The 20,177-nt window shown below is 46.2% G+C and overlaps 2 protein-coding genes across 8 annotated transcripts; both read left to right on the plus strand.

Moving 5' to 3' along the window:
- The first annotated feature begins 202 nt into the window (after positions 1-202).
- Positions 203-8,661, plus strand: LOC114784710 (transforming growth factor beta-1-induced transcript 1 protein-like). 7 transcript variants are annotated; one of them, XM_028970318.1, is made up of 13 exons: positions 203-420; positions 799-2,325; positions 2,405-2,455; positions 4,036-4,193; positions 4,280-4,341; positions 5,543-5,676; positions 5,956-6,058; positions 6,476-6,560; positions 6,646-6,828; positions 6,919-7,092; positions 7,185-7,266; positions 7,839-7,987; positions 8,063-8,660. In XM_028970318.1, the coding sequence occupies exons 3-13, from the start codon at positions 2,407-2,409 to the stop codon at positions 8,327-8,329; spliced, it is 1,446 nt and encodes a 481-aa protein (XP_028826151.1). In that variant the 5' UTR covers positions 203-420; positions 799-2,325; positions 2,405-2,406; the 3' UTR covers positions 8,330-8,660. The 7 variants fall into 7 exon arrangements, with proteins under 7 accessions (XP_028826151.1, XP_028826150.1, XP_028826153.1 ...); XM_028970317.1 differs by having other exon boundaries at positions 799-2,455; positions 8,063-8,661; XM_028970320.1 differs by having other exon boundaries at positions 1,194-2,455; positions 8,063-8,661.
- A 533-nt stretch (positions 8,662-9,194) lies between these two features.
- On the plus strand, positions 9,195-16,113 carry patl2 (PAT1 homolog 2). Its single transcript, XM_028969988.1, has 19 exons — positions 9,195-9,258; positions 9,497-9,653; positions 10,796-11,028; positions 11,098-11,163; positions 11,263-11,313; positions 11,489-11,662; positions 11,734-11,820; positions 11,940-12,058; positions 12,169-12,243; positions 12,324-12,447; positions 12,624-12,744; positions 12,832-12,929; positions 13,104-13,154; positions 13,240-13,379; positions 14,032-14,188; positions 14,277-14,417; positions 14,601-14,698; positions 15,234-15,374; positions 15,490-16,113. Exons 1-19 carry the CDS (start codon positions 9,238-9,240, stop codon positions 15,521-15,523), a joined length of 2,088 nt encoding a protein of 695 aa, XP_028825821.1. The 5' UTR covers positions 9,195-9,237; the 3' UTR covers positions 15,524-16,113.
- The last annotated feature ends 4,064 nt before the right edge of the window (positions 16,114-20,177 follow it).

The raw sequence follows: 20,177 nt of genomic DNA on the forward strand, positions 1-20,177 counted from the left end.
GATCAAACTTTTTAAAATCTGATTATGTATCGTTATAAAATATTTTTAAGGTAGTTCTCGCTAAATTACTCTCCCGCTTAAGGTGGCGAGGAGCCGCAAACTTCGTTCTCAACACAGCAATTTTCAACCCCAAATATGGGCTAGGAATGTGCGCGGTGACGTCACCGGCGGGGACGCGCAGTCATGTAGCCCCGCCCTCCGCGCCGCGGGAGCCGGAGGAGGGGAAAAAACGGGACGCCTAGTCCGGGAATAACGCCTTGTCCGGAGGAAGAAAAAAAAAGTTATTCACGACTAGCGCTGCTTGTCGTTTTCCTGCAGCGGGGAAGAAACATACACACTTCATACATTTTTGTTTCCATTTATTTTTAATTCCCCTTCGGGAATATTCGTGGAATTCTACACTTGGGATGGAAGATTTAGGTACGTATCCACAGTAGATTTTCTGTCTAAAGGTTTTTTTTCCCTCAGGTCCCCCTCAGCGACCCGATGTCTTATTCGTCTCTGTGTCATATTTCCACGGATGCGCGTTCGAACGAACGTGTTTAAGTCCGCGACGCGCACATCTGCAGCGCTTATTGAAAACACGCCGCCAGATGTTAGGCCCGTTAGAACCGTAACGCTTCGGCGGATCGGCGCGTCTCGGTGTGAGCGCGAGACGAGCCGAGACGCGTAGAAGGATCCGTTCGTTCGTCCATTCGACTCTCACGCAGAGCTTCGTTCGCCCCCCTTCTCCCCCTGCGGCGATGTTGGTCACACGCTGGCGGTACAGGAGGATTTTTTTCTTCTTTTTTTTTTTAGACACGGCCAAGGCCCCAAATGTGAAGCAGTGAAAGCCTCCACGGCGGGAAAGTTTTTATTTTTTGCGCGTATGTGTGTGTGTGTGTGTGTGTGTGTGTGTGTGGTTCTGGGCCCTTGGGGCCTCCACATCTGGAGGCGACTACGTCCTGGGTGGCTCCTCCAGCAGCGGCGAGGTGCTTGCTGTGTTTATGCCCTCCTGCTGCACTGATGTCGGAGGGGGGAGAGTGCGGTTTGTACAAGTCATCGGCGGCCCCGGCCAAGCCAACTGCGCGCCAATGCTAAATATGGTCAGAGTTCCCAATGAGACGAAGCCGAGCTCCAAATATGACCACTCCTTTGTGTGTGTGTGTGTGTGTGTGTGTGTGATCCAAATGCATGTTTCTTGTCTAATACAGCATGAGTCACTAAAAAATGTGAAGAGGCAAACAGCCCGAACTCCGATGAATCGACCTCATCAGTGGGGCCGCGGCGCCTGCAGGACATTCAAATGATTTATTAACAAAGCAAATAAATAGCGGGTGTGTTGAGGACCACACGAGCAAACCGGCCGACTCCGGCGGCCCTCCACCGCGGTCGTAAGCCAGCGAGGCTCGGACCCCACGTGACTCGCTGCAACAGGCCGAGCTTATTCTTCGTATTCAGAGATGAAGGTTCGGAAATGAAGGTTGCCTGAAATGCCCTGAGCGAAGAAGAAGAAAAAAAACCCCATCATACGGCAGGCATCACTGCAAACAGTGATCTGTCACACCTAATATCTCAGCGTGATGTGAATAAATAGTTATAGTAAAGTAAAAAAAAAAAGATTTACTCATGAGCATTAATTAGAGAGTTTAGTTTTTCACTATGATAAAGCACATTAAACAAACGACAGCGTTCATTTTAACGCTCCCGCTTTGTTGCAATATTTACATTTACAGATTTACCAGACGTCCTTATCCAGAGCGACTTACAACCAGTAGTTACAGGGACAGTCCCCCCTGGAGACACTCAGGGTTAAGTGTCTTGCTCAGGGACACAATGGTAGTTAAGTGGGATTTGAACATCGGTATTCTGGTACATGGGCGAGTGTCTTACCCACTAGGCTACTACCACCCAATATGCATAAATACTTATTTGAATGAGTTTCATTCTGAAAAGTTTATGTACCATGCGCTGCTAATACGTCAATACAAACTTGTGAAATCATCGAGCTTCTGTTTGCCACAATGCCCATGTAAAGTGTGGGGATGTAAAATTCGACCTGTTTTACCAAAGTTTCCTTAACTGTCAAAGTCACTTTGACGTCTCATCGATTGTTGAAAGAATTAGGATTCAAATATGAACGTTCCTATAAAGGTTGTAGTGTGTTCTTTGTTCTCAGGGCGCTGGGCCTTTTTAAAATTTTTTTTTTGCGGGGGGCAGACGGGGACGAGGCGCTATCAGCAGCCGAACATTCCTCTTCCTGTGCCCAAGCGTCCGTCAGCAGCTCAGCTTATTTTCCTCGTCTCCTTCCCTCTTTCTGCCTTTAATTGCTTCGCCCTGCCGCGTGTGAGTTACATGCTTGCTGATTGGTTGATCTGATTGCAATGCCTGTGATTGGTCACTGAACCTGTCTGTCTCCTTGTAGGAATGCCTGACTCGCCTAATTATCCCCTCAGTCCTCGTATTGTTATGTTTGGTACGTAGCTTTCTGCATGTGTCTGTCTTTCTTCTGTGCTAGAGTTTGTTAGCACTTATGTGTGTGTGTGTGTGTGTGTGTGTATGTGTCAGCTTGCTTGTTTTTTAACCTGCAACCAGAGGTGTGACCAGAACGTCATGGGCAAAAAATACCCACCCCCATTATTTATTTAATAGTGAAGTGATTGTCACATGTGATACACAGCAGCACAGCACACGGTGCACACAGTGAAATTTGTCCTCTGCATTTAACCCATCACCCTGAGTGAGCAGTGGGCACCATGACAGGCGCCCGGGGAGCAGTGTGTGGGGACGGTGCTTTGCTCAGTGGCACCTCAGTGGCACCTTGGCGGCTCGGGATTCGAACCGGCAACCTTCTGATTACGGGGTCGCTTCCTTAACCGCTAGGCCACCACTGCCCTAATATAGAATTACATTTACATTTACAGCATTTATCAGACGCCCTTATCCAGAGCGACTTACAATCAGTAAAGTGAAGTGAATGTCATTGTGAAACACTGCAGCACAGCACACAGTGACACAACGAAATGTGTCCTCTGCTTTTAACCATCACCCTGAGTGGGCAGTGGGCAGCCATGACAGGCGCCCGGGGAGCAGTGTGTGGGGACGGTGCTTTGCTGCCCCAAAAATCAGGATATCTGGCACAAGTGGGATTATTATTATATAATAATAACTTTTTATATACCATATAACCATATTACCAAGAAACAATTCTGACTACATGTATGTTGTAGTACGCCGATACTCTTGCCGTGCAGACATGGCTCTGGCGCTATACAAGACGCCTGTTTGTGGAAGCCGGCGTCTGGAGCTTCTTTTTTCCACCAAGTGCAGCCACGTTTGGTGAATATGTCCTCGCGGAGATGTCCGCAGCGGGCGAAGCAAAAGGCGAATTTTCCAACCATGACTGATTCGAGGCTGATACCAGCTCGCACTAAGACTCCTGAGTGTCTTTCCGAACGTGTGCTTGGGAGGAACCATTAATATGGGCTGTTCAGGTCGGGCGGACCAGACTCAGTTTGGGCGCGGAGCTGGAGGGTTTTGTAGGTTCATCTACATGTTTTGGCGCTTCGGTTCCCGACATGGGTGCGCCATGTGCCAAGCAGATAAATAAAAGAGGAATGGAACCTATATGCTGTTTTAATTAAAAATGCAATCAGCAGGTTTAAAACACGCTGCTAAGTATGTGGCGAAGTGAACTGCGAGCCGCACGGTGCTGTCTAGTGGAGGAGGCAGAGACGGACACGCCCCCAGTTCAAACGGACCAATTGGAAAGCAGCTCCGCTTGTATTTTTTTTCATTGGACAGACAGAGCGTTTTGGCAGGGTGGGCACGACCTCCAACCCCCTCGTGGTCACGCCTCTGCCTGCAACTCACCCAAGTATAACTGTGTGAAAACATCGTAGGAAATGGCAGAGGGCCCAGTTGCCATAAAACATCCCAGGACTCACACATTCTTTTAACCTTTGACCCCTGCAGTCCCTTGTAACCTCACCCTCTGGCACCATTCTGCCCTATTTTGCCCCACCGCCCCGCTTTATCCACACCCCTCTCTGTTAGATGCCCTCTTGGCCGATCTGGAGAGCTCCACCTCTCCGCTGGCCAGATGTCCGGTGCTCCTCACCTCCGATCCGCCGGCGACCTCTGACCCTCCACCTGCAGGCAACCAGGACCCTGCCCAAGCGAGGCCCCCACCGCCTGCGTACACGCCGCCGCAAGTAAGCCGCGAAACGTCCACCTCACCTTCCTCACACGCCGTCTTTAACGCTGCATTATGCGCCCTTACGCCTGTGCCACTCTGCAGACTGTTTCCACGGCGATGAAGTCCAGCGGACCTCAGAACGCCAACGCGGATAAGCTGTACAGGTACGCCGTGTCCTGGCAGGATCGGTTCGAATGCAAGATGAAAGGCTTTGGAGGAGTGGACAGTAAATCCGATTCAAATGAAACTTCTCCCGAGCGCCCGAGAAAGTACATTAAACTTCTTACTTATTCACCCTCAAATGGCTTGTGGCCAAGGGAGTCACCTTTCCTCAGCTCTCTTGAGACCTGAGAACCCTGTAGACTAACAACAAAATGACAGGGTTCCAGGATGAAAAAATACTTCTACCCACAACCAGGTCCTAAATAAAAATCCCACTGTTATTATGGGGGGGGGGGGCACACGGATGAAGCCTTTTATTTCGGGAAAGAGGCAAAAATCGTTCCTGTGCAGTACTGTAAGATCCATGAGTGAATACTGGAGGCCGTAATGGAGCTTCAGATCTTCTAATCAGCCCATGTTACAGTCCTGTCATCGTGCGTTTAGTGACTTTTATTAATGCTGTTGATTAATCTGCGTCCTGCTGGAATCAGGTTGTTCAGAGTCTTTACTTTTTTGAGCTGCTCTTCACACTGTTCATCATCATCGTCAGCACCTTCATGAGGAAAACACAGGAACCCCTTCACCCACCAATTTTTTTTTTGTCAGCACTTCATAATTTTCTCTCTTTAGCCAAGAAAACCTAAATAACAGCTTGTTATAGGGAATAGTGAAATTAACTGTATTATCTCTCACATAAATGTTATTTTTTTCATAAGCATATGATGACGATGGGTAATGACAGGGCAGAATGGGGTGGGGACCGACATTAACTGAATTAGCCTGGCAAAGCAGTTTTTAATGAAATCATTCCCTCTGTTTTCTTCTGTTCTCTGTGATTTCCTTGGCTGATGTTAATATGAAGCCACATTTAAGTCATATTTCAGTAAAGTTTGATATCTTTTCTAAATATTTTATAATACAGAAACCAACAAATCAGAACCTAGATGAACTATTAACAATAATTTTACAAAATTGCAGTAACACATGTACAACTTTAAAGACATGTGATTGGCATACAGGAAATGTACAATCATTATCACAAAATATCAGAAAGCGCATCACTTGTAAAACTTCACCAGATTCCTTAAGCCACACCTCAAACGAAGGTGGTTCAGACCCCCAAAGGGGAACGCAGGCGTTTAGCTTGCATTTGAGTGTAATGGTTGGTAAATCGGAAGCGTTAAATGATTCCCCTCTGTGCAGCACGGTGTGTAAGCCCCGTTCGCCGCGGACCCCCGAGCCGCCTGCGTTCTCCTCCTCGTCGGTGCTGGGTGGTGGGCTGAGTGAACTCGACCACCTGCTGCAGGAGCTCAACGCCACACAATTCAACATCACAGGTGTGTGTGTGTGTGTGTGTGTGTGTGTGTGCGCCTTAATGGTGCATCTTCAACATCCTGAATGTCCAACATCATTTTAGTCATCATTTTAGTCACAAAGCTAAACCTTCATGCTATATTAATGACAAGAAAAGTCGCATATTTGTACGTTTATTGTGTCTAACTCAGAAATCGGTATGTCTGTTGATACAGGGTTTCTTTACCGTGCATGTGTGAAGGTTTTCCTTCGTTTACTTCCCTTTTCCCTCATTCCATTCTCACTCACCGTGTCTCCATCAGATGAGATTCTAGCCCAGTTCCCCAGCACTAAGAAGGATGAGAGGGAGAAGATGAAGGATTTCCACAACTCCAAAACAGGGTCCTCCTCCTCCTCATCCACTGGGTCAGAATACCGACAAAACCCATCAGCACGCCGCCATACACCCTCCTTTAAACTTTTACGGACTCATCTCTGAAAAGATCTGATACCCAAGTGACTGTCATGCTGTGCCCAAATAGAGAACCGTGTGACTCAGAAAACACAGAAGCAGTTTTTCCTTCACTTTTTGTTTAAACTTAAAAAGGGGTTTGAATAATAAAATATAATATATTGTCATCCACACGTTCATAGAAACGTGTTTTAAAACTGAAATAGACACACACAAAATTAGATCATGTTTTTTCATTGTTTTTCTCTTGGAAAGCTGGCAAAATATGAGCTACGCCCATATGCTTCTCACCCCTAAAGAAATGATTGTTTACCCCGATGATAATTTAATATATCATGGACGGCCTTAACTGCCTCTGTTACTCTCTGCAGTTCAGCGAAGCCCTCGGCCACGTCCGCCACCCTAGAACTGGATAAGCTCATGGCTTCCCTGTCCGACTTCAGAGTTCAGAGCACGGTAAGCTCCGCCCACTTCCCCTCGGGGACCATATGTTATGAACGCATGCTGGCCGGGTGTGACAATCTCTGTATGTCCCGAACAGCCGCCCGTTGCAGGAAATCCAGTGGTGACATCGCTGCAGCAGCTGGCCCCGCCCCCTCAGGCACAGCCTGGAGGCTCATTGGACAGCATGCTGGGGCTCCTCCAATCGGATCTGAGTAGACAAGGCGTCCCCACCTCTTCGAAGGGCATGTGTTCAGCCTGTCAGAAGCCCGTCGTTGGTCAGGTGACGCTTGCCGCATTTTGCTTTGACAAGTTCAGCAGTCGTCCCAAGGGGCCGATCGGAATTCAGCATCTCTCTCTCTCTCCCCGGCAGGTGGTGACGGCGCTGGGGCGGGTGTGGCACCCGGAGCACTTTGTCTGCTCAGAGTGTGAGTGCGAGCTGGGCAACAGGAACTTCTTTGAGAAGGACGGCCGGCCGTACTGCGAGCCGGACTACTTCAGTCTCTACTCCCCACACTGCGCCCAGTGCAACAAGCCAATACTGCATGTCGGTAGTCGGTATTCGGCGGTCAGCCCATGAGTATGTGGTGGGGGCTCGCCGCGGGTGCTCATGAGTGTCTGCTCTGTGCTGCTCCGCAGAAAATGGTGACCGCCCTGGATAAGAACTGGCACCCGGAGTGTTTCAGCTGTGTGAAGTGCAGCCGAACGTTTGGGGACGAAGGTAAATCGCGCCCCGCGATAGTCTCCACTGCGTTTCGTTTGTTTTATCGGTCACGGCGTTAACTTAATTGTGTTGCTTGGCAACAGCATCAGCATCTCAGCCTCTCAGGGTAGTTCAAGTTCAAATTTTATTTGTCACATACACAGTCATACACGGTATGATATGCAGTGAAATGCTTTTTGCAACTGCTACAGACCATAGTATTGCAATATATTGCAAGTAAACAATGAACCAATATGCAAATATTGCAAACATAACCAAATATTACACTTTTATGTCTTTAACCTAAAACATAAAATATGTGTAACAGGTAGGGCGAAGGTGTGCAAATAGGTGGAGTCAAAGTATAACAAGGTAATTGTGCAAGGTAAAAAAAAAAAAAAGAGTTAAAAATTAAATTAAAAGTTTGTGCATGGTACCAGCCATTTGTGCAAGGTACCAGCCATTTACCAGGACTCTCTTTGTGTGCTGTGGCTTTAGCTTGTGCAGCATGTGACCTGTAATGTCGTCTGTCGATTGGGCCGTAAGGAAGCCCGAGGGGACGTTGCTAACTTTCCCTCTCGCGTCTCCAGGCTTCCATGACCGGGAGGGGCAGCAGTACTGCCAGCAGTGCTTCCTGTCTCTCTTCGCGTCCCGCTGCCAAGGCTGCTCCCAGCCAATCATGGAGAACTACATCTCCGCCCTCAACGCTCTCTGGCATCCGCAGTGCTTCGTATGCCGAGTGAGTCGACCTTCTGACCCCTTTCGATTTGTTTCGACCACCGTACCTAGTTTCTGCATGTTTATTTCCCCGCAGGAGTGCTACAGCCCGTTCGTGAACGGCAGCTTCTTCGAGCACGAGGGCCAGCCCCTGTGCGAAGCTCACTACCACCAGTCTCGCGGCAGCGTGTGCCAGGCCTGCCAGCAGCCCATCCGCGGGCGCTGCGTCACCGCCATGGGCGCCAAGTTCCACCCCAACCACCTTGTGTGCAATTTCTGCCTCAAGCCACTCAGCAAGGGCTGCTTCAAGGAGCAGGACAACAAACCGTACTGCCACCCCTGCCACCTCAAGCTGTTCGGCTGAAAAGACAGCAAGATTTTCAAAAAGAGCCCGTTCCTCAGGCAACCTGTCACATTCAGGGAATTTCAGGGAATATTAATATGAGGAGCAAGGAGAAATTGGCCAAAGAAGTTACTATACATAGTCAACTTAAATACATTGCCAAAGCTACACAGCAAAGCTGCATTATCACCGCAATTACCTTATCTGCCTTATACAAATGCACTTGAGCTCTGGGGCCATTAAAATACTGTTTGCTGATTAAGAATTAAGAATTCAGCATTTCCAGTGAAGGACCTTTTAATATATACGTTTTTCAACTCAACACGAAATTGTAATTCCAATTCTATTCATTCCTGTTGTGTTTTTTTTTTTTTTTTTTTCAGAAACGTTGCCATGCCAAAGATTTGCCAAAACTATTTACCTTTGCTATGCAATTAAACAAGAAGGATATTGTTAATTGCTTCTTTTCAATATGCAACATTACCAAATGTATAATAAAAAAAATTATTTCGGTGTGACTTTAAATGTCCAATGTGGAATTAATGACGTTATGTGTCTACAAACGGTAATCATTTCAATTACATATTGTGGTACATTTAGAAAAACCCTCAATAACAATATCATTCAACAACAGGAAAAAAAAAGTACTCTAAATCCACTCTACTTGGGGGCACAATTAAATATAGAGGAAGAAACAATGAATACAAACTGATAAAATGATTCATACAAGAATGTTATATAAAGGAAATGTATTCACAGCCGGACGGTTCCAGAAAAAAAAAAAAAGCGCGATTGCGTCATCGCGCCAACGTGCCACCGGCCCCGCCCACCGGCTACAGGTGCGCGCGTTTAAATGGGCCGGCAAGCGTGGCGCGGACGGAGCGGTGTCGAGACGTGACGAGAGTTGAAGGTTCGTTCAGGGCGCTGCGATGAGTGACTCGGAAAAGACTGTGAGTACGGCCTGAAAACGTAGCCAGAGAAAGGCGAAAGGTGTTCGTGCGTTTTCCCGCCCGCGTTGATATTCAATATGCGTAAATATTAAACTTTTCCTTAAAACCACGTGGCCCGTTTGCGGTACGTGTTAAACGTTCCTTGCGCGCTCGTTTGAACGTTTTAGCGTGTCCTTGTTCGGGATGGAAGCGTTTAGGGATTCTGCAGCTGGCTTTTGAAAGTGCTGTCTGCCGAAAGGGGGCGCCAGAGGACTCCGTCCCCGAGCCGGCGTGGCCCGAGAACGGCGGCGAGTGGAGTGAGGGAGAAGAGGAGATGGAGGAGTGCGGCCTGCTGCAGGAGATGGCCGAGGAGGACGAAGAAATCGACCTTTATAACGAGGAGACGTTCGGTCTGGGTAGGAATGCTTTTAAAGGTGCAAAATGAAGCTTTGGGCAGCTCGGACAGATAGGGGGCAGTATTGCACCAGTGTCTTCTCCCCAGTCATAAAAACACAAGATATTGCAGGGGGTGGGCAAATTTTAACATACATATCAGACATAAACATAAAAAAATGACATCAACTGTGTTGCTGATCAGCCTTTGCTTTGCAAGAAGGCTTGATAAACTAAGTGGTGGCCTAGCAGTTAAGGAAGTGGCCCCGTAATCAGGAGGTTGCCGGTTCGAATCCAGATCCGCCAAGGTGCCACTGAGCAAAGCACCGTCCCCACACACTGCTCCCCGGGCGCCTGTCATGGCTGCCCACTGCTCACTCAAATACAGAGGACTCATTTCACCGTGTGCACCGTGTGCTGTGCTGCCGCGTATCACAATGACAATTACTTTCCTTTTGGTAAGGAAAAAGAATAAAAAGAAAGACGAGTGGGTTGGATGTAAATAGTTGGATGTTGCATGTTAAGATGTGCGTTAAGTGGGGGATAAATTAAGCTTATTGCAGGTGGGCGGTTTGTGTAGGTGAGCAGCTGCGTAATTGCTAGTAAGTAAGTTTTTTAAAAAAATAAATAAATAATGGTTCTGTTTACAAGCTTGTACAATTAAAATGATTCAAATGTAGTCATGAATGTCAAGAATACGTTGTTTATACATTTAAGATCACGGTGCCAGATATCACAGGACGAGTTCAAATGAGAGCAGTCATAATTATGACTTATCTCTGCAATTCTATACCAATCTTCAGCGGGCCGTAGTGTGCCCACCTCTGATGAACCGGCCAAATATAGTCCCAGTGACCTTACTGATCGCCGGTTTGCAGTTACTTGAGTAACTATCCCAATGATGCAATAGACCCCTGTGTAATAACACCACTATGTTCTTTAGGTGTAAGTAGATTTTTTTTTTTTTTTTTTTTTTTTGCTGTGGTTTTTAGTTGACTGACACTTCTGGAATACTTCCAGTTTAAATATTTCTTTTAAATAATGCATGTTAATCGAAGATTAGTGTATTAGGTGGATTAATGATGGGGGGGTAATTTAAAATGACTATTTTTCACAAGATGTGCATGCTTTTCAGATGACGACGAGGATGCAGAGAAGGTGCAAGAAGATGCTGTTGTGGATCCCACCAACCTGTTACTCCTGTGTGAAGAGGAAGCTCCAGAACATCCTTCGAGCCCCCCTCCCTGTCCCACTCCTGCCGTAAGCCCTCAAGTCCAGATGCAGGCTACAGTCCGGCAGAGGGACGTGAGAAGTATTTCCCGGGGCCGTGGCGGCAGGGTGCAGATTTTTGAGGACCCTGCGGTGGTCAAGACCATCGAGAGGCGACTAAGTCTGAAGGTTTGTGTCTTGGTACAGTTCAAAACCCCGGATGCCAGGAGTCGTGACCCTGCAGTTTTTGCTTTGTAGAGTCTGGACAGTGCCATAGTGGACTACTGCTACAGCTCTTACTGGGAAGATGTCAACTCCAACGCGGTGAGTGCTGCTCCTGTGGTGTGGTGTTTTTTTTTTTTTTTTTATTCCTGTGCCACGCCACGCCACGTTACAAAAACAGCTCTTTTCGCGATGTTGCAGTGGCTGATGCCCTACGTGAAATCAAAGCAGCTCACAGAGTCGATACTGCAGGTACCAGACGAGCCACATCTGCACCTAATGCTAACATGTGAGAATGATTTATACCTAGTCAGTCCCGCCAGGATTTCTGTCTTTTTGTGGGGATCGTTGGACAGTGCCTGACTTGTAAGGGATGCTCAAACACGTGAATCGAGTTTGCAACGTTATTCCCCCCCTTTGCTTGCAGGACGATGCCATTGTCAGAGTGATTGACAGAACTGCCTATGGGAAGATGTCTCCACCCTCGCCGATGCGGCCGTATTCGCAGATGCGGCCGTACTCGCCAATGCGCCCATACTCCCCCGTGCGGGGTCGAGGAGGGCTGTTAAGGGCTCCTCCGCCCGTCCGCTGCGTGTCTCCGGTACAACTCTTATCAGAATATTGTCAATTTCATAAACCCCCCTCCGATGATCCTTTCTTTTCTGAGAGCAGATGAGTCCCATGATGCCAAGCTCACCTCTTCGGCCCCAACACTCGTTCAGCCCCCAGCATCCCTTCACCCCACCGCACATGAGCCAGGTGGCGTCCGAACTTTTCAGTCTAGCCTTAAATCAGCTCACTTTTTTATTTATTTATTTATTTTTTAATTTTTTAATTGGACAAGAGGGGAATTATTTTATTTATTTTTAATTCTGCAGCCCCACCCATCTACTCCTCAACCCATCACACCAAAAATAATGCAGCTGCGCTTTGGTCCAGTCTCCCCAAGGCCTGCACCTTTCTACAGCCCCTCAGCAAATCCAGTGCAACGTCTCCGGTATGTGTATATGATTTATTTTTATTTATTTTTTTGTTTGTTTAATTAATTATTTTATATAAACTTTTTTATATAAATTATTTATTTATTTATTTTTTAATATATTGCAGTCTGTCCGGTTCAATGACTCAGCTGAATCCAATGCACAAACGCTTCCTGAATCAGAGGCAGTGCAGGCTGCGCAGGTGACTGGCCGATCAGGGCTGTTAACCCATTAATGGTTTGTGGGTGCAGTAAATTACGGGTAAGGGTGCGTGTCTTGCAGGAAGTCCGAGCACTGGGACCCGTATGCTGAGCTCATGACCGAGAAAGAGAAGGAGTGGATCATCCGCCTGCAGATGATTCAGCTGCACAGTGACAACCCGAGTGTGGATGATTACTACTATCAGGTACTGGCACTCTGACTCCACTCCCTACTCTACCTCTTGACCATGTATTTTTCTTTTTATTCTAAGGGTTTTAAGTTTTATTTAAATAAATAAATAAAATAATGATGCTGTGCCAAAACATGCACGTAGTCTAGTGTTGTCACAACTGTCACATGGCTGTTCGGTCATCCCTGTAGGAATACTATAAAAGGAAAGAGGCCAGAGTGGCAGAGGAAGAGCAGAAGGGGGAACGGTCCAAGAGGGAGCTGCCCAAACTTACTACACCCTTTGTTGCCAAGAGCGACTCGTACACACCGGGTCATTACATGTTTCTTGTGGTTAAGATGTGTATATAAGGTAAAAAAAAAATAAATAAAAGAATAATTTTATTGTGCATGTATGCAGTTGTCCATATTGAGGGATCACTGGGACAGGTTGCCGTGTCTACGTGCTTCTCTCCACGACGGGCAATTGACGCGGTCAACGTTCACAATACCGATGAGGTTGGACATCCAAAGATATGTTGTGGTGGGCGGGGTTTGGGCTCGAGTGGGATCGTGGGGACCAGATCGACGTTGTATCAGCAGTTGGTGATTGGTCATCTGTTGGCTGCTGACACCCGTTTGTTCTGCTCTGTGTGTGTTTTTTTTTTTTTTTTTTTTTTTCCTCCCTTAAAGCAACAGCAGAAGGACCCCCGTCAGCCCAGGTGGGAGGTGCACATAGAGAAGGTGAGGTCACGTCTCGCCGCTGACGCCGATGGACGCGGTGCTGTGATCTGTGTGGACCTGTGGATGGTTGTGTGTGTTGGCCCAGCTGTTCACGGTGATGTTGGAGGTGGAGGAAAAATCCAGGAGCAAGTCGTTTTTGGCCGCAGACGAGGAACACGGCGAAATGGAGGAACTGCAGAGGAAGGTTGTGCAAATCTACAACCAGCTGCGACACCCACCCACCCAGTAAGTGTACACCCATGCGACACCCATCCACCCACGACTTAATACTTCAAGTCCATAATTAAGCGGAATCTTAGCTTGTTGAGATTTTTACATTTTTTTTTTTTTTTTCCCTAATTATTGCATTATTGCAGTGGTTTTAATAAGATTGTGTATTGCTTGGACCTTTTATTAGCAGAGAAAGTTACTTAATGAGTTTTATTTATTTTATTTATTTATTTATTTATTTTTAATGTAACCAATGAGATACAAGAAACTGTATCGTATGTATGTCTCTCTTCCTATTAAGGCCACCTTCATCATGAGCGCAGCATTTCGAAAAGGATTTTCATTACGAAAGAATAATAGAAGGAAAGACATTTTGTCAACTCTCAAACGGAGACTAATGTAACCGGGTTTATTTACTGGTGATCCGATTGACCTTTTTTTTTTTTATTAATATTTTTTTTAAATCTTATTTGATCATAAATATCACCATTTCTCACTTTGTCCTCCAAATCAGATGGAGCCAGAGTGGGGTGGGTTTGTGTGGTTTTTTGTTTTTTTTTGTTTTGTTTTTTTGTTTTTTATTAAAATGTTAAAATTGTTTAATTACATGTTTGAATAATATTGTTTGCTAAATGAAATACTGCTCATCAATGCTCTCCACTTTCAGCGAGACTAGTGAGGAGTTCCTGCCCTGTCTGCTTGTTGCTAAGGGGAAGCGGCTGCTGGCACGTCTCCTGCCGTTCCTCTGCCGTGACGCGGCGCTGCACGTTCTAAGTTCTGTGGCATCACACCTCCCCGTGCTGATGAGCAAAGACACTGATATGGTGCGCGTGCGTCTCGCACGTTGGTGTGACCTTTCTTTTTACGTGGTCCCTGCACATACAACGATCCCCGTTTCCTCCCACCTATTAGGCCCTCCCTGTCTTATACCCGCCACTTCGTGCCGTGATTGGGGGCCTGTCATTCAGTCAGCTGATTGGGGTCCTGAAGAAGTTCACCCCCTCACTGCCTGATTGCAAAGAGAATATCCTCACCCTTGCCTGCCAGAATGAGGTTTGCTGCTGACCCTCTGTATTATTGTGCAGAACTACATGGGGGGCCCGGGGGGGGGGGGTAGACTATTTTGCTTAAAATATTGCCTTTATTAGCGGTCAGGCTTGCTAAAGACAAGTACAGATGTTTTACTATGCAAGTACGTCGTTAAAATAAGCTGCTTTGTGTCGTGGATTCCCTTAGTTTGGCCTGTCATTGCTGTATGCACTGCTGTCTCAGGGAGAGAGGCTCCTGTCCTCAAACGCCCCCATGGAGCCCGGCATTGGAGACTTTGAGACATGGTATGTCCACCAGTTTCTTGAAGATGTGCCTTAAGTTACTTTTTATTTATGCAAAGATCCCCTGACATTAAATAAATCATGGAAATGACTTGATCAACACCATTGACCAACCACAATGTTTGGCGTGGACAGGAAGCCGTGTGGCCATTTTTCCAGGAAAAAAATTAAATGAAATTAACACACTGGTTCTTCAGAGTCTTGCGTGACTGAACTAAGAAAAATGTCATTTGTGCTCATGGAATGGGAGGTAACCTTTCCCCTTATGACTATATAAGGGGACAAATTCCAGATCCGACCTGCCGCTCTGTGAACAGTGAAGCAGAAGGACCAAAGCACTCTTTACACGTATCGCCATTTCTAGCCACATCAGGAATATAGACCGGTTAGGGGAACTCGTATTAATTAAATGAATCCCACAAAGTGTCACATGACCTTTTAAAGTCTCAGGGCGAAAACAGGTTTTTGCAGGGTCTCCCTCGACACAAGGAACTTGTGGACCTCATTTGATCCTTTAAACCTGTACCTTGTACTACAGGACAGACACAGTGTTCCACGTGGCTCAGCAGCTCTCCAAGACGTCTCTGGTGGAGCCACTGTTCCTGCCGTCCAACCTGCTCCCGCTATTCTGCCGCTACTTGGACAAGCGCACCATCCACCAGCTCAAGAGCAGCTTGGGGTGAGTCCCCAAGTAGCAAAACGGAATAAAAACAAAACATTTAATATTACAATAAAGTATTAATCATTCGTTCATTTCTAATATGTTTTGGGTCTTGCCGTTTCACCCCTCTCAGGTCTGCCACTGGGTACCGGCCGGTGGCTTCATAGGAAGAATTGGGCTGCTGGAAATGCCTGTTTTCTTGTCTGTCTTTTTGTGTGTGTGTGTCTGAGGGAAGAAGATCCAGAGATAGGAGAGTGTTTTGTCTCCTAAATTAGCTGTAGAGGGGAACCCCCTCCGGTTTTCAGCAAATATCTTCGCTCTTTCTTTCGCTGAGCGTGTAATTCCACTTTATTTTCTTTGTGTAAATGTCAGGTTTTTTTTAACCCCTGTCCACCAGGTGGCACCAGCGCTCATCTGGTTTTGTGTACAGTATTGCCCTTTATTTTTCCTGTATCATGTACTTTTTGCCTTTTGTAATTTAAAAAAAAAAAAAAGCTCATCCTGAAGAGCTTTGCCAGCAGGTTTGGAACGAGGATGGAGATTGTTTTCCATGTCAGAGGAGTGTTAAAATATATAAAATGTGTGAATTACTGAACCCCTTTGTTTCCCCCCTCCCCTCCTTTTTTCCTGAACGATATATGCTTTTGCTCTTTATTGGAAATGTTGTAGTAATTTGACTGTTCTGTCCTTTTTCCTTTATATTTAATTCAATCTGTTTCAGATTATAAATATGTAAAATATGCACTGTTATTGTAAAGCACTCGCAATAGAATAAAATTCTAAAAAAAAAAAAAAAAAAAGACCTTTTTAAATGTTTTAAAATGAATGCTAATATGGTTTATTTGGTGTTTTTCTCTTACTATGAGGAAACGTACCGAACCGGAACTCCTCGACCAGGACTTAAATAAGATGGTTTCTTAACTTGCATGAGCCCCCTTTTTTTTTTTTTTTTTTTTTTTTTTTTTTTCTTTTCTTTTTTTAAATGCAGATTTAAAATATTTGGAGATGGGGAAAATAAATCTCATCGAACCGATATTCTGTCCGGTATGTGGATAGTGCTGTGGACCATTTAAACGGGGGAGATGACTTGTGTGAATTACAGTTGTGCTGGAGAAGCCTGGAATAGGGCAGACAGAAGTCACTTCTAGAAATTTGCGCAGAGCGTGCGTCTGTTCAGCACCTTTTTGGAAGGTGATGTTTGATTTTGGCCGAGCATCAGCGTGGTCTGGTGCCAAGGAGAGCTGGGCTGTGCACGTGTGTGTACCTTCTGCAGCAATGTCTGGGGTTTTAACACTGAGGTGAGGGTAACTGCTGGAAATGCAAGCGCTTCAAATGTCTCATTACTGCTGGAGAATCCCTCAGGTGGGGGATCCCTGCTTTTCAAGAATTTTTTTTTTTTTTTCCCGCCCCTTAATGTTTGGCCACACAAAGAAAATGGTATTTTCTTTAAAATGTAACAGGGTTTTTTAATATTTAAGTAGAGGCCAGAATTAAGTAGAGGTTATCAATACATAAGCCGGAAATGTACAGCATATTTCAGGAATAAGTTCTTGTCAGGTTGACTGTTCTAAAATGTAAAGCTTGATTCACAGCATTTATGCTACTGATTTAGAAGAAGCATGAATGCATAAAAAATACCAGTTACTCTTTGCCCCTAAAATTTGGACTTATTTAAAAAAAAAAAAAAAAAGTTGCTAACTAAACAGCTTAAAATATGCAAATAAATGAAATTTAAACCACGTTTTAATGTCTTGTGCTTGCAATTATTCTCACACAGGCCAGGTCGAGTAAGGCGTACGGCATAGTTGAACCTAAACGACTCCAGCGTTACTGCCGGCATGTCTGTGTTATGTGTGGTTTATGTTGGGTATCTATGGCCGGGACAGGCCAGCTGGGTGAGAGGTCGGTGTTTCGCTCTCTAAACTCCCCTGGAGGAGGATTTGGGTGCACGGTGTGGAATGTTTGCCGGAGGTGAGAGACACCGCTGGGCTTTTCTTCTCCTCCTCCTCCTCCTCGGCACACAACGGCGCTCTCTCTGTCTCTGGTCGTCCCCTTTCCCTGTGTGCATGTCAACTGACATCATGGAAATTCTTCACGACCGAGACTGAGGTGGCGGACTTTGAACAAATGACGAGGAAAGAAAAAGGAATCTGATCACAACTGGGAACCGGACCCTACATTACAAGTTCTGCACCATTTATATATTTGTTGCATTTTTATTATATTTTTCTTATGGGTGGTTGTAGCCTAGTGGGTAACACACTTGCCTATGAACCAGAAGACCTGGGTTGGAATCCCACTTACTACCATTGTGTCCCTGAGCAAAACACTTAACCCTAAGTTGCTCCAGGGAGACTGTCCCTGTCACCACTGATTGTTGCTCTGGATAAGGGCGTCTGATAAATGATGTAAATGTTATACACTGCATATTGTTCACTTGGCTGTGGTAAATAAAATGTCCATTTATCCAGCTACCTAGTAGCCATTGCATGTGACTAGTCGACAGGCCTGCAGCTGACCTCCAGTAACCATCACCGAACACCCCAACGTGGGTTGTAACTAGTCCCTAATCAAGCCCGTGGATAAGAACTGTTTTAATGATTGGTTATCCTTGCAAATTAACAGATTTGTTAATTTAACGCTGCAAACAAAACATGATGATCAATTAGTCTGACTAAATATTTAATATTTAACGGGTCAATTAGTTGCAAACATTTTAATTTTATAAATGAAACCTCCAAAATGTAATATATGTCATTATTTATTAGGCCTGTAGCGAACAAGGATTTGTTATTATTAGATCAACTCATCCACCGCAATATTTGGCGATAACTGACTATCGTTGGCCGTAAATTGTGTAGCTTTCTTGTGGGGAAGTCGGACTTTTCAGCTAATTTATGCGTGTGTTTTCTTAAGCGTTAGCGTTCAGGCGATGCACGCCTGTGTTTACATTCTCTGACTGAAATGCCTGACTTCCTTCGCCACTTAGCACTAATGCATCCTTGCGCCGTTTTTCGTTTGAATGAAATTTTACATTTTGGTAGTAAAAAGCATGTTAGCATTAGCATTAGCCATACATGTTTTCTCATGTTTTCATGCATCTCCTCCGGTATGAGTTTACATTCATGGCACTTAGTAGACGCCCTTATCACCTTATAGTCAGTAGTAACAGGGACAGTCCCCCTGGAGACACTCTGGCTTTACGTGTCTTGCTCAGGGACACGATGGTAGTAAGTGGGGGTTTGAACCCGGGACTTTGGGGTCTTCTGGTTCATAGGCGAGCGTGTTACACACAAAGCTTATAAAACCATTTTATTAATTTGTAATGATATTAGTAGTGAATATGGTGTGGTTTTTAAGGCCAACATGTGGCTTCCATCAGTGAAAGTGTTTGTAACTGCTAATAAGTGTTAATGCTTTTTACGACCCGTTTTCATGGCGGCCGTGTGCACAGGCCGGGGAGGAGGGGTGTGATTTGCTGGGGCGTGGGCGTGGCCGGTGGAAGCCCACTTCAGGGGATGGATAAATGCCCTGGAGTGGATGCTCAGCCTGTCCTCTGGCTCCCGCCTCCCCTCGTGTCCAGGATGAGACGGACACTGATGCACGCCGCGCTGCTGCTCTGGTTGGCACGTGCCACGCTGCAGGGGGGCACAGGTGAGTGCGCCGGGACGGTATCGCTCGGCGGAGTGATGGTTCAGTGTCTGTATGCTTAAAGGCTGTTTTTCTTGCATGGGATTCATGCGTTGCGTCGTAGTTCTATCTGCTCAAGGTTCGGAAATGTCTAGATTGTGTGGAAAGGGTGGCCTGCGCAGAAAACCGAGGATGTATGTTAGGCGTGGGGTTAAAGAAGCGGTCCCGTATTCAGAAGGTTGCCGGTCCTGAGGTGCCACTGAGCAAAGCACCGTCCCCACACACTTCTCCCCGGGTCCCTGTCATGGCTGCCCACTGCCTACCAAGGGTGATGGTTAAAAGCAGAGGACAATTTTCACTGTGTGCACCGTGTGCTGTGCTGCTGTGTATCACATGTGTCAATCACTTCACTTCAGATGTGTGGTAGGTGAAGATTCTGTGAATCTGATCTCCAGCCTGGCACCGTCTGGAAGAGAAGTCCAAAAGCTAATGGTAAAAAGTAAAAAGAGCTGTTTTGGGCATATTTATATCTTCTAGACAGACAATCGGTTCTTTGAGGGAATAATTGGAGATTCATTGGAATTTGAAGCATCCAACACTTAAAAAAAGGGGAAAGTATTTGAAATCCGGTACGTGGATACAGACATGGCTGCAGTGCGCGTTGATACGCTCGTCATGTACATGACGTCAGCAGTGCTGAGGCTGAACTGGGTCCAGATGTTCTCCACGCGCCCCTGTTGGGACAGAGTTCAGACCGTGTCCCGCCGCCCACCATTACGGGCATCGCTTCTTTATTCAGACCCCCCCCACCCGTGCATGAATATACTGCTGGAACGTTTTCAATCCAACTGGCCACCTTCTTCATTAACCTTTCAATGAGCGTGTGAACAAGATGAAGGTCTGGACTGCTGAGTACCACAGCCATAGATTCTGTTTGACATCTTCAAACATATCTAGCCGGTCTGAATTTTAACAAAGTTACGTGTGTGTGTGTGTGTGTGTGTGTGTGTGTGTGTGTGTGTTCCCCGGGATGAAACGTCCTGTTCCTCAAAGGCAGTTAAGCCCTGGTATCATCCGGCGTCTGAATTTGGCATGCCGCTGCGAGGCCCGGGGGTTTTACTGCCCCTGCACAGTCGCGGCATTGATGCAGTCCCGCCCCCGTCCACATGCCAACACAGCCTGAGCATCAAA

The sequence above is a fragment of the Denticeps clupeoides genome, chromosome 2 (assembly GCF_900700375.1).
Source record: "Denticeps clupeoides chromosome 2, fDenClu1.1, whole genome shotgun sequence".
NCBI classification, from domain to species: domain Eukaryota; kingdom Metazoa; phylum Chordata; class Actinopteri; order Clupeiformes; family Denticipitidae; genus Denticeps; species Denticeps clupeoides.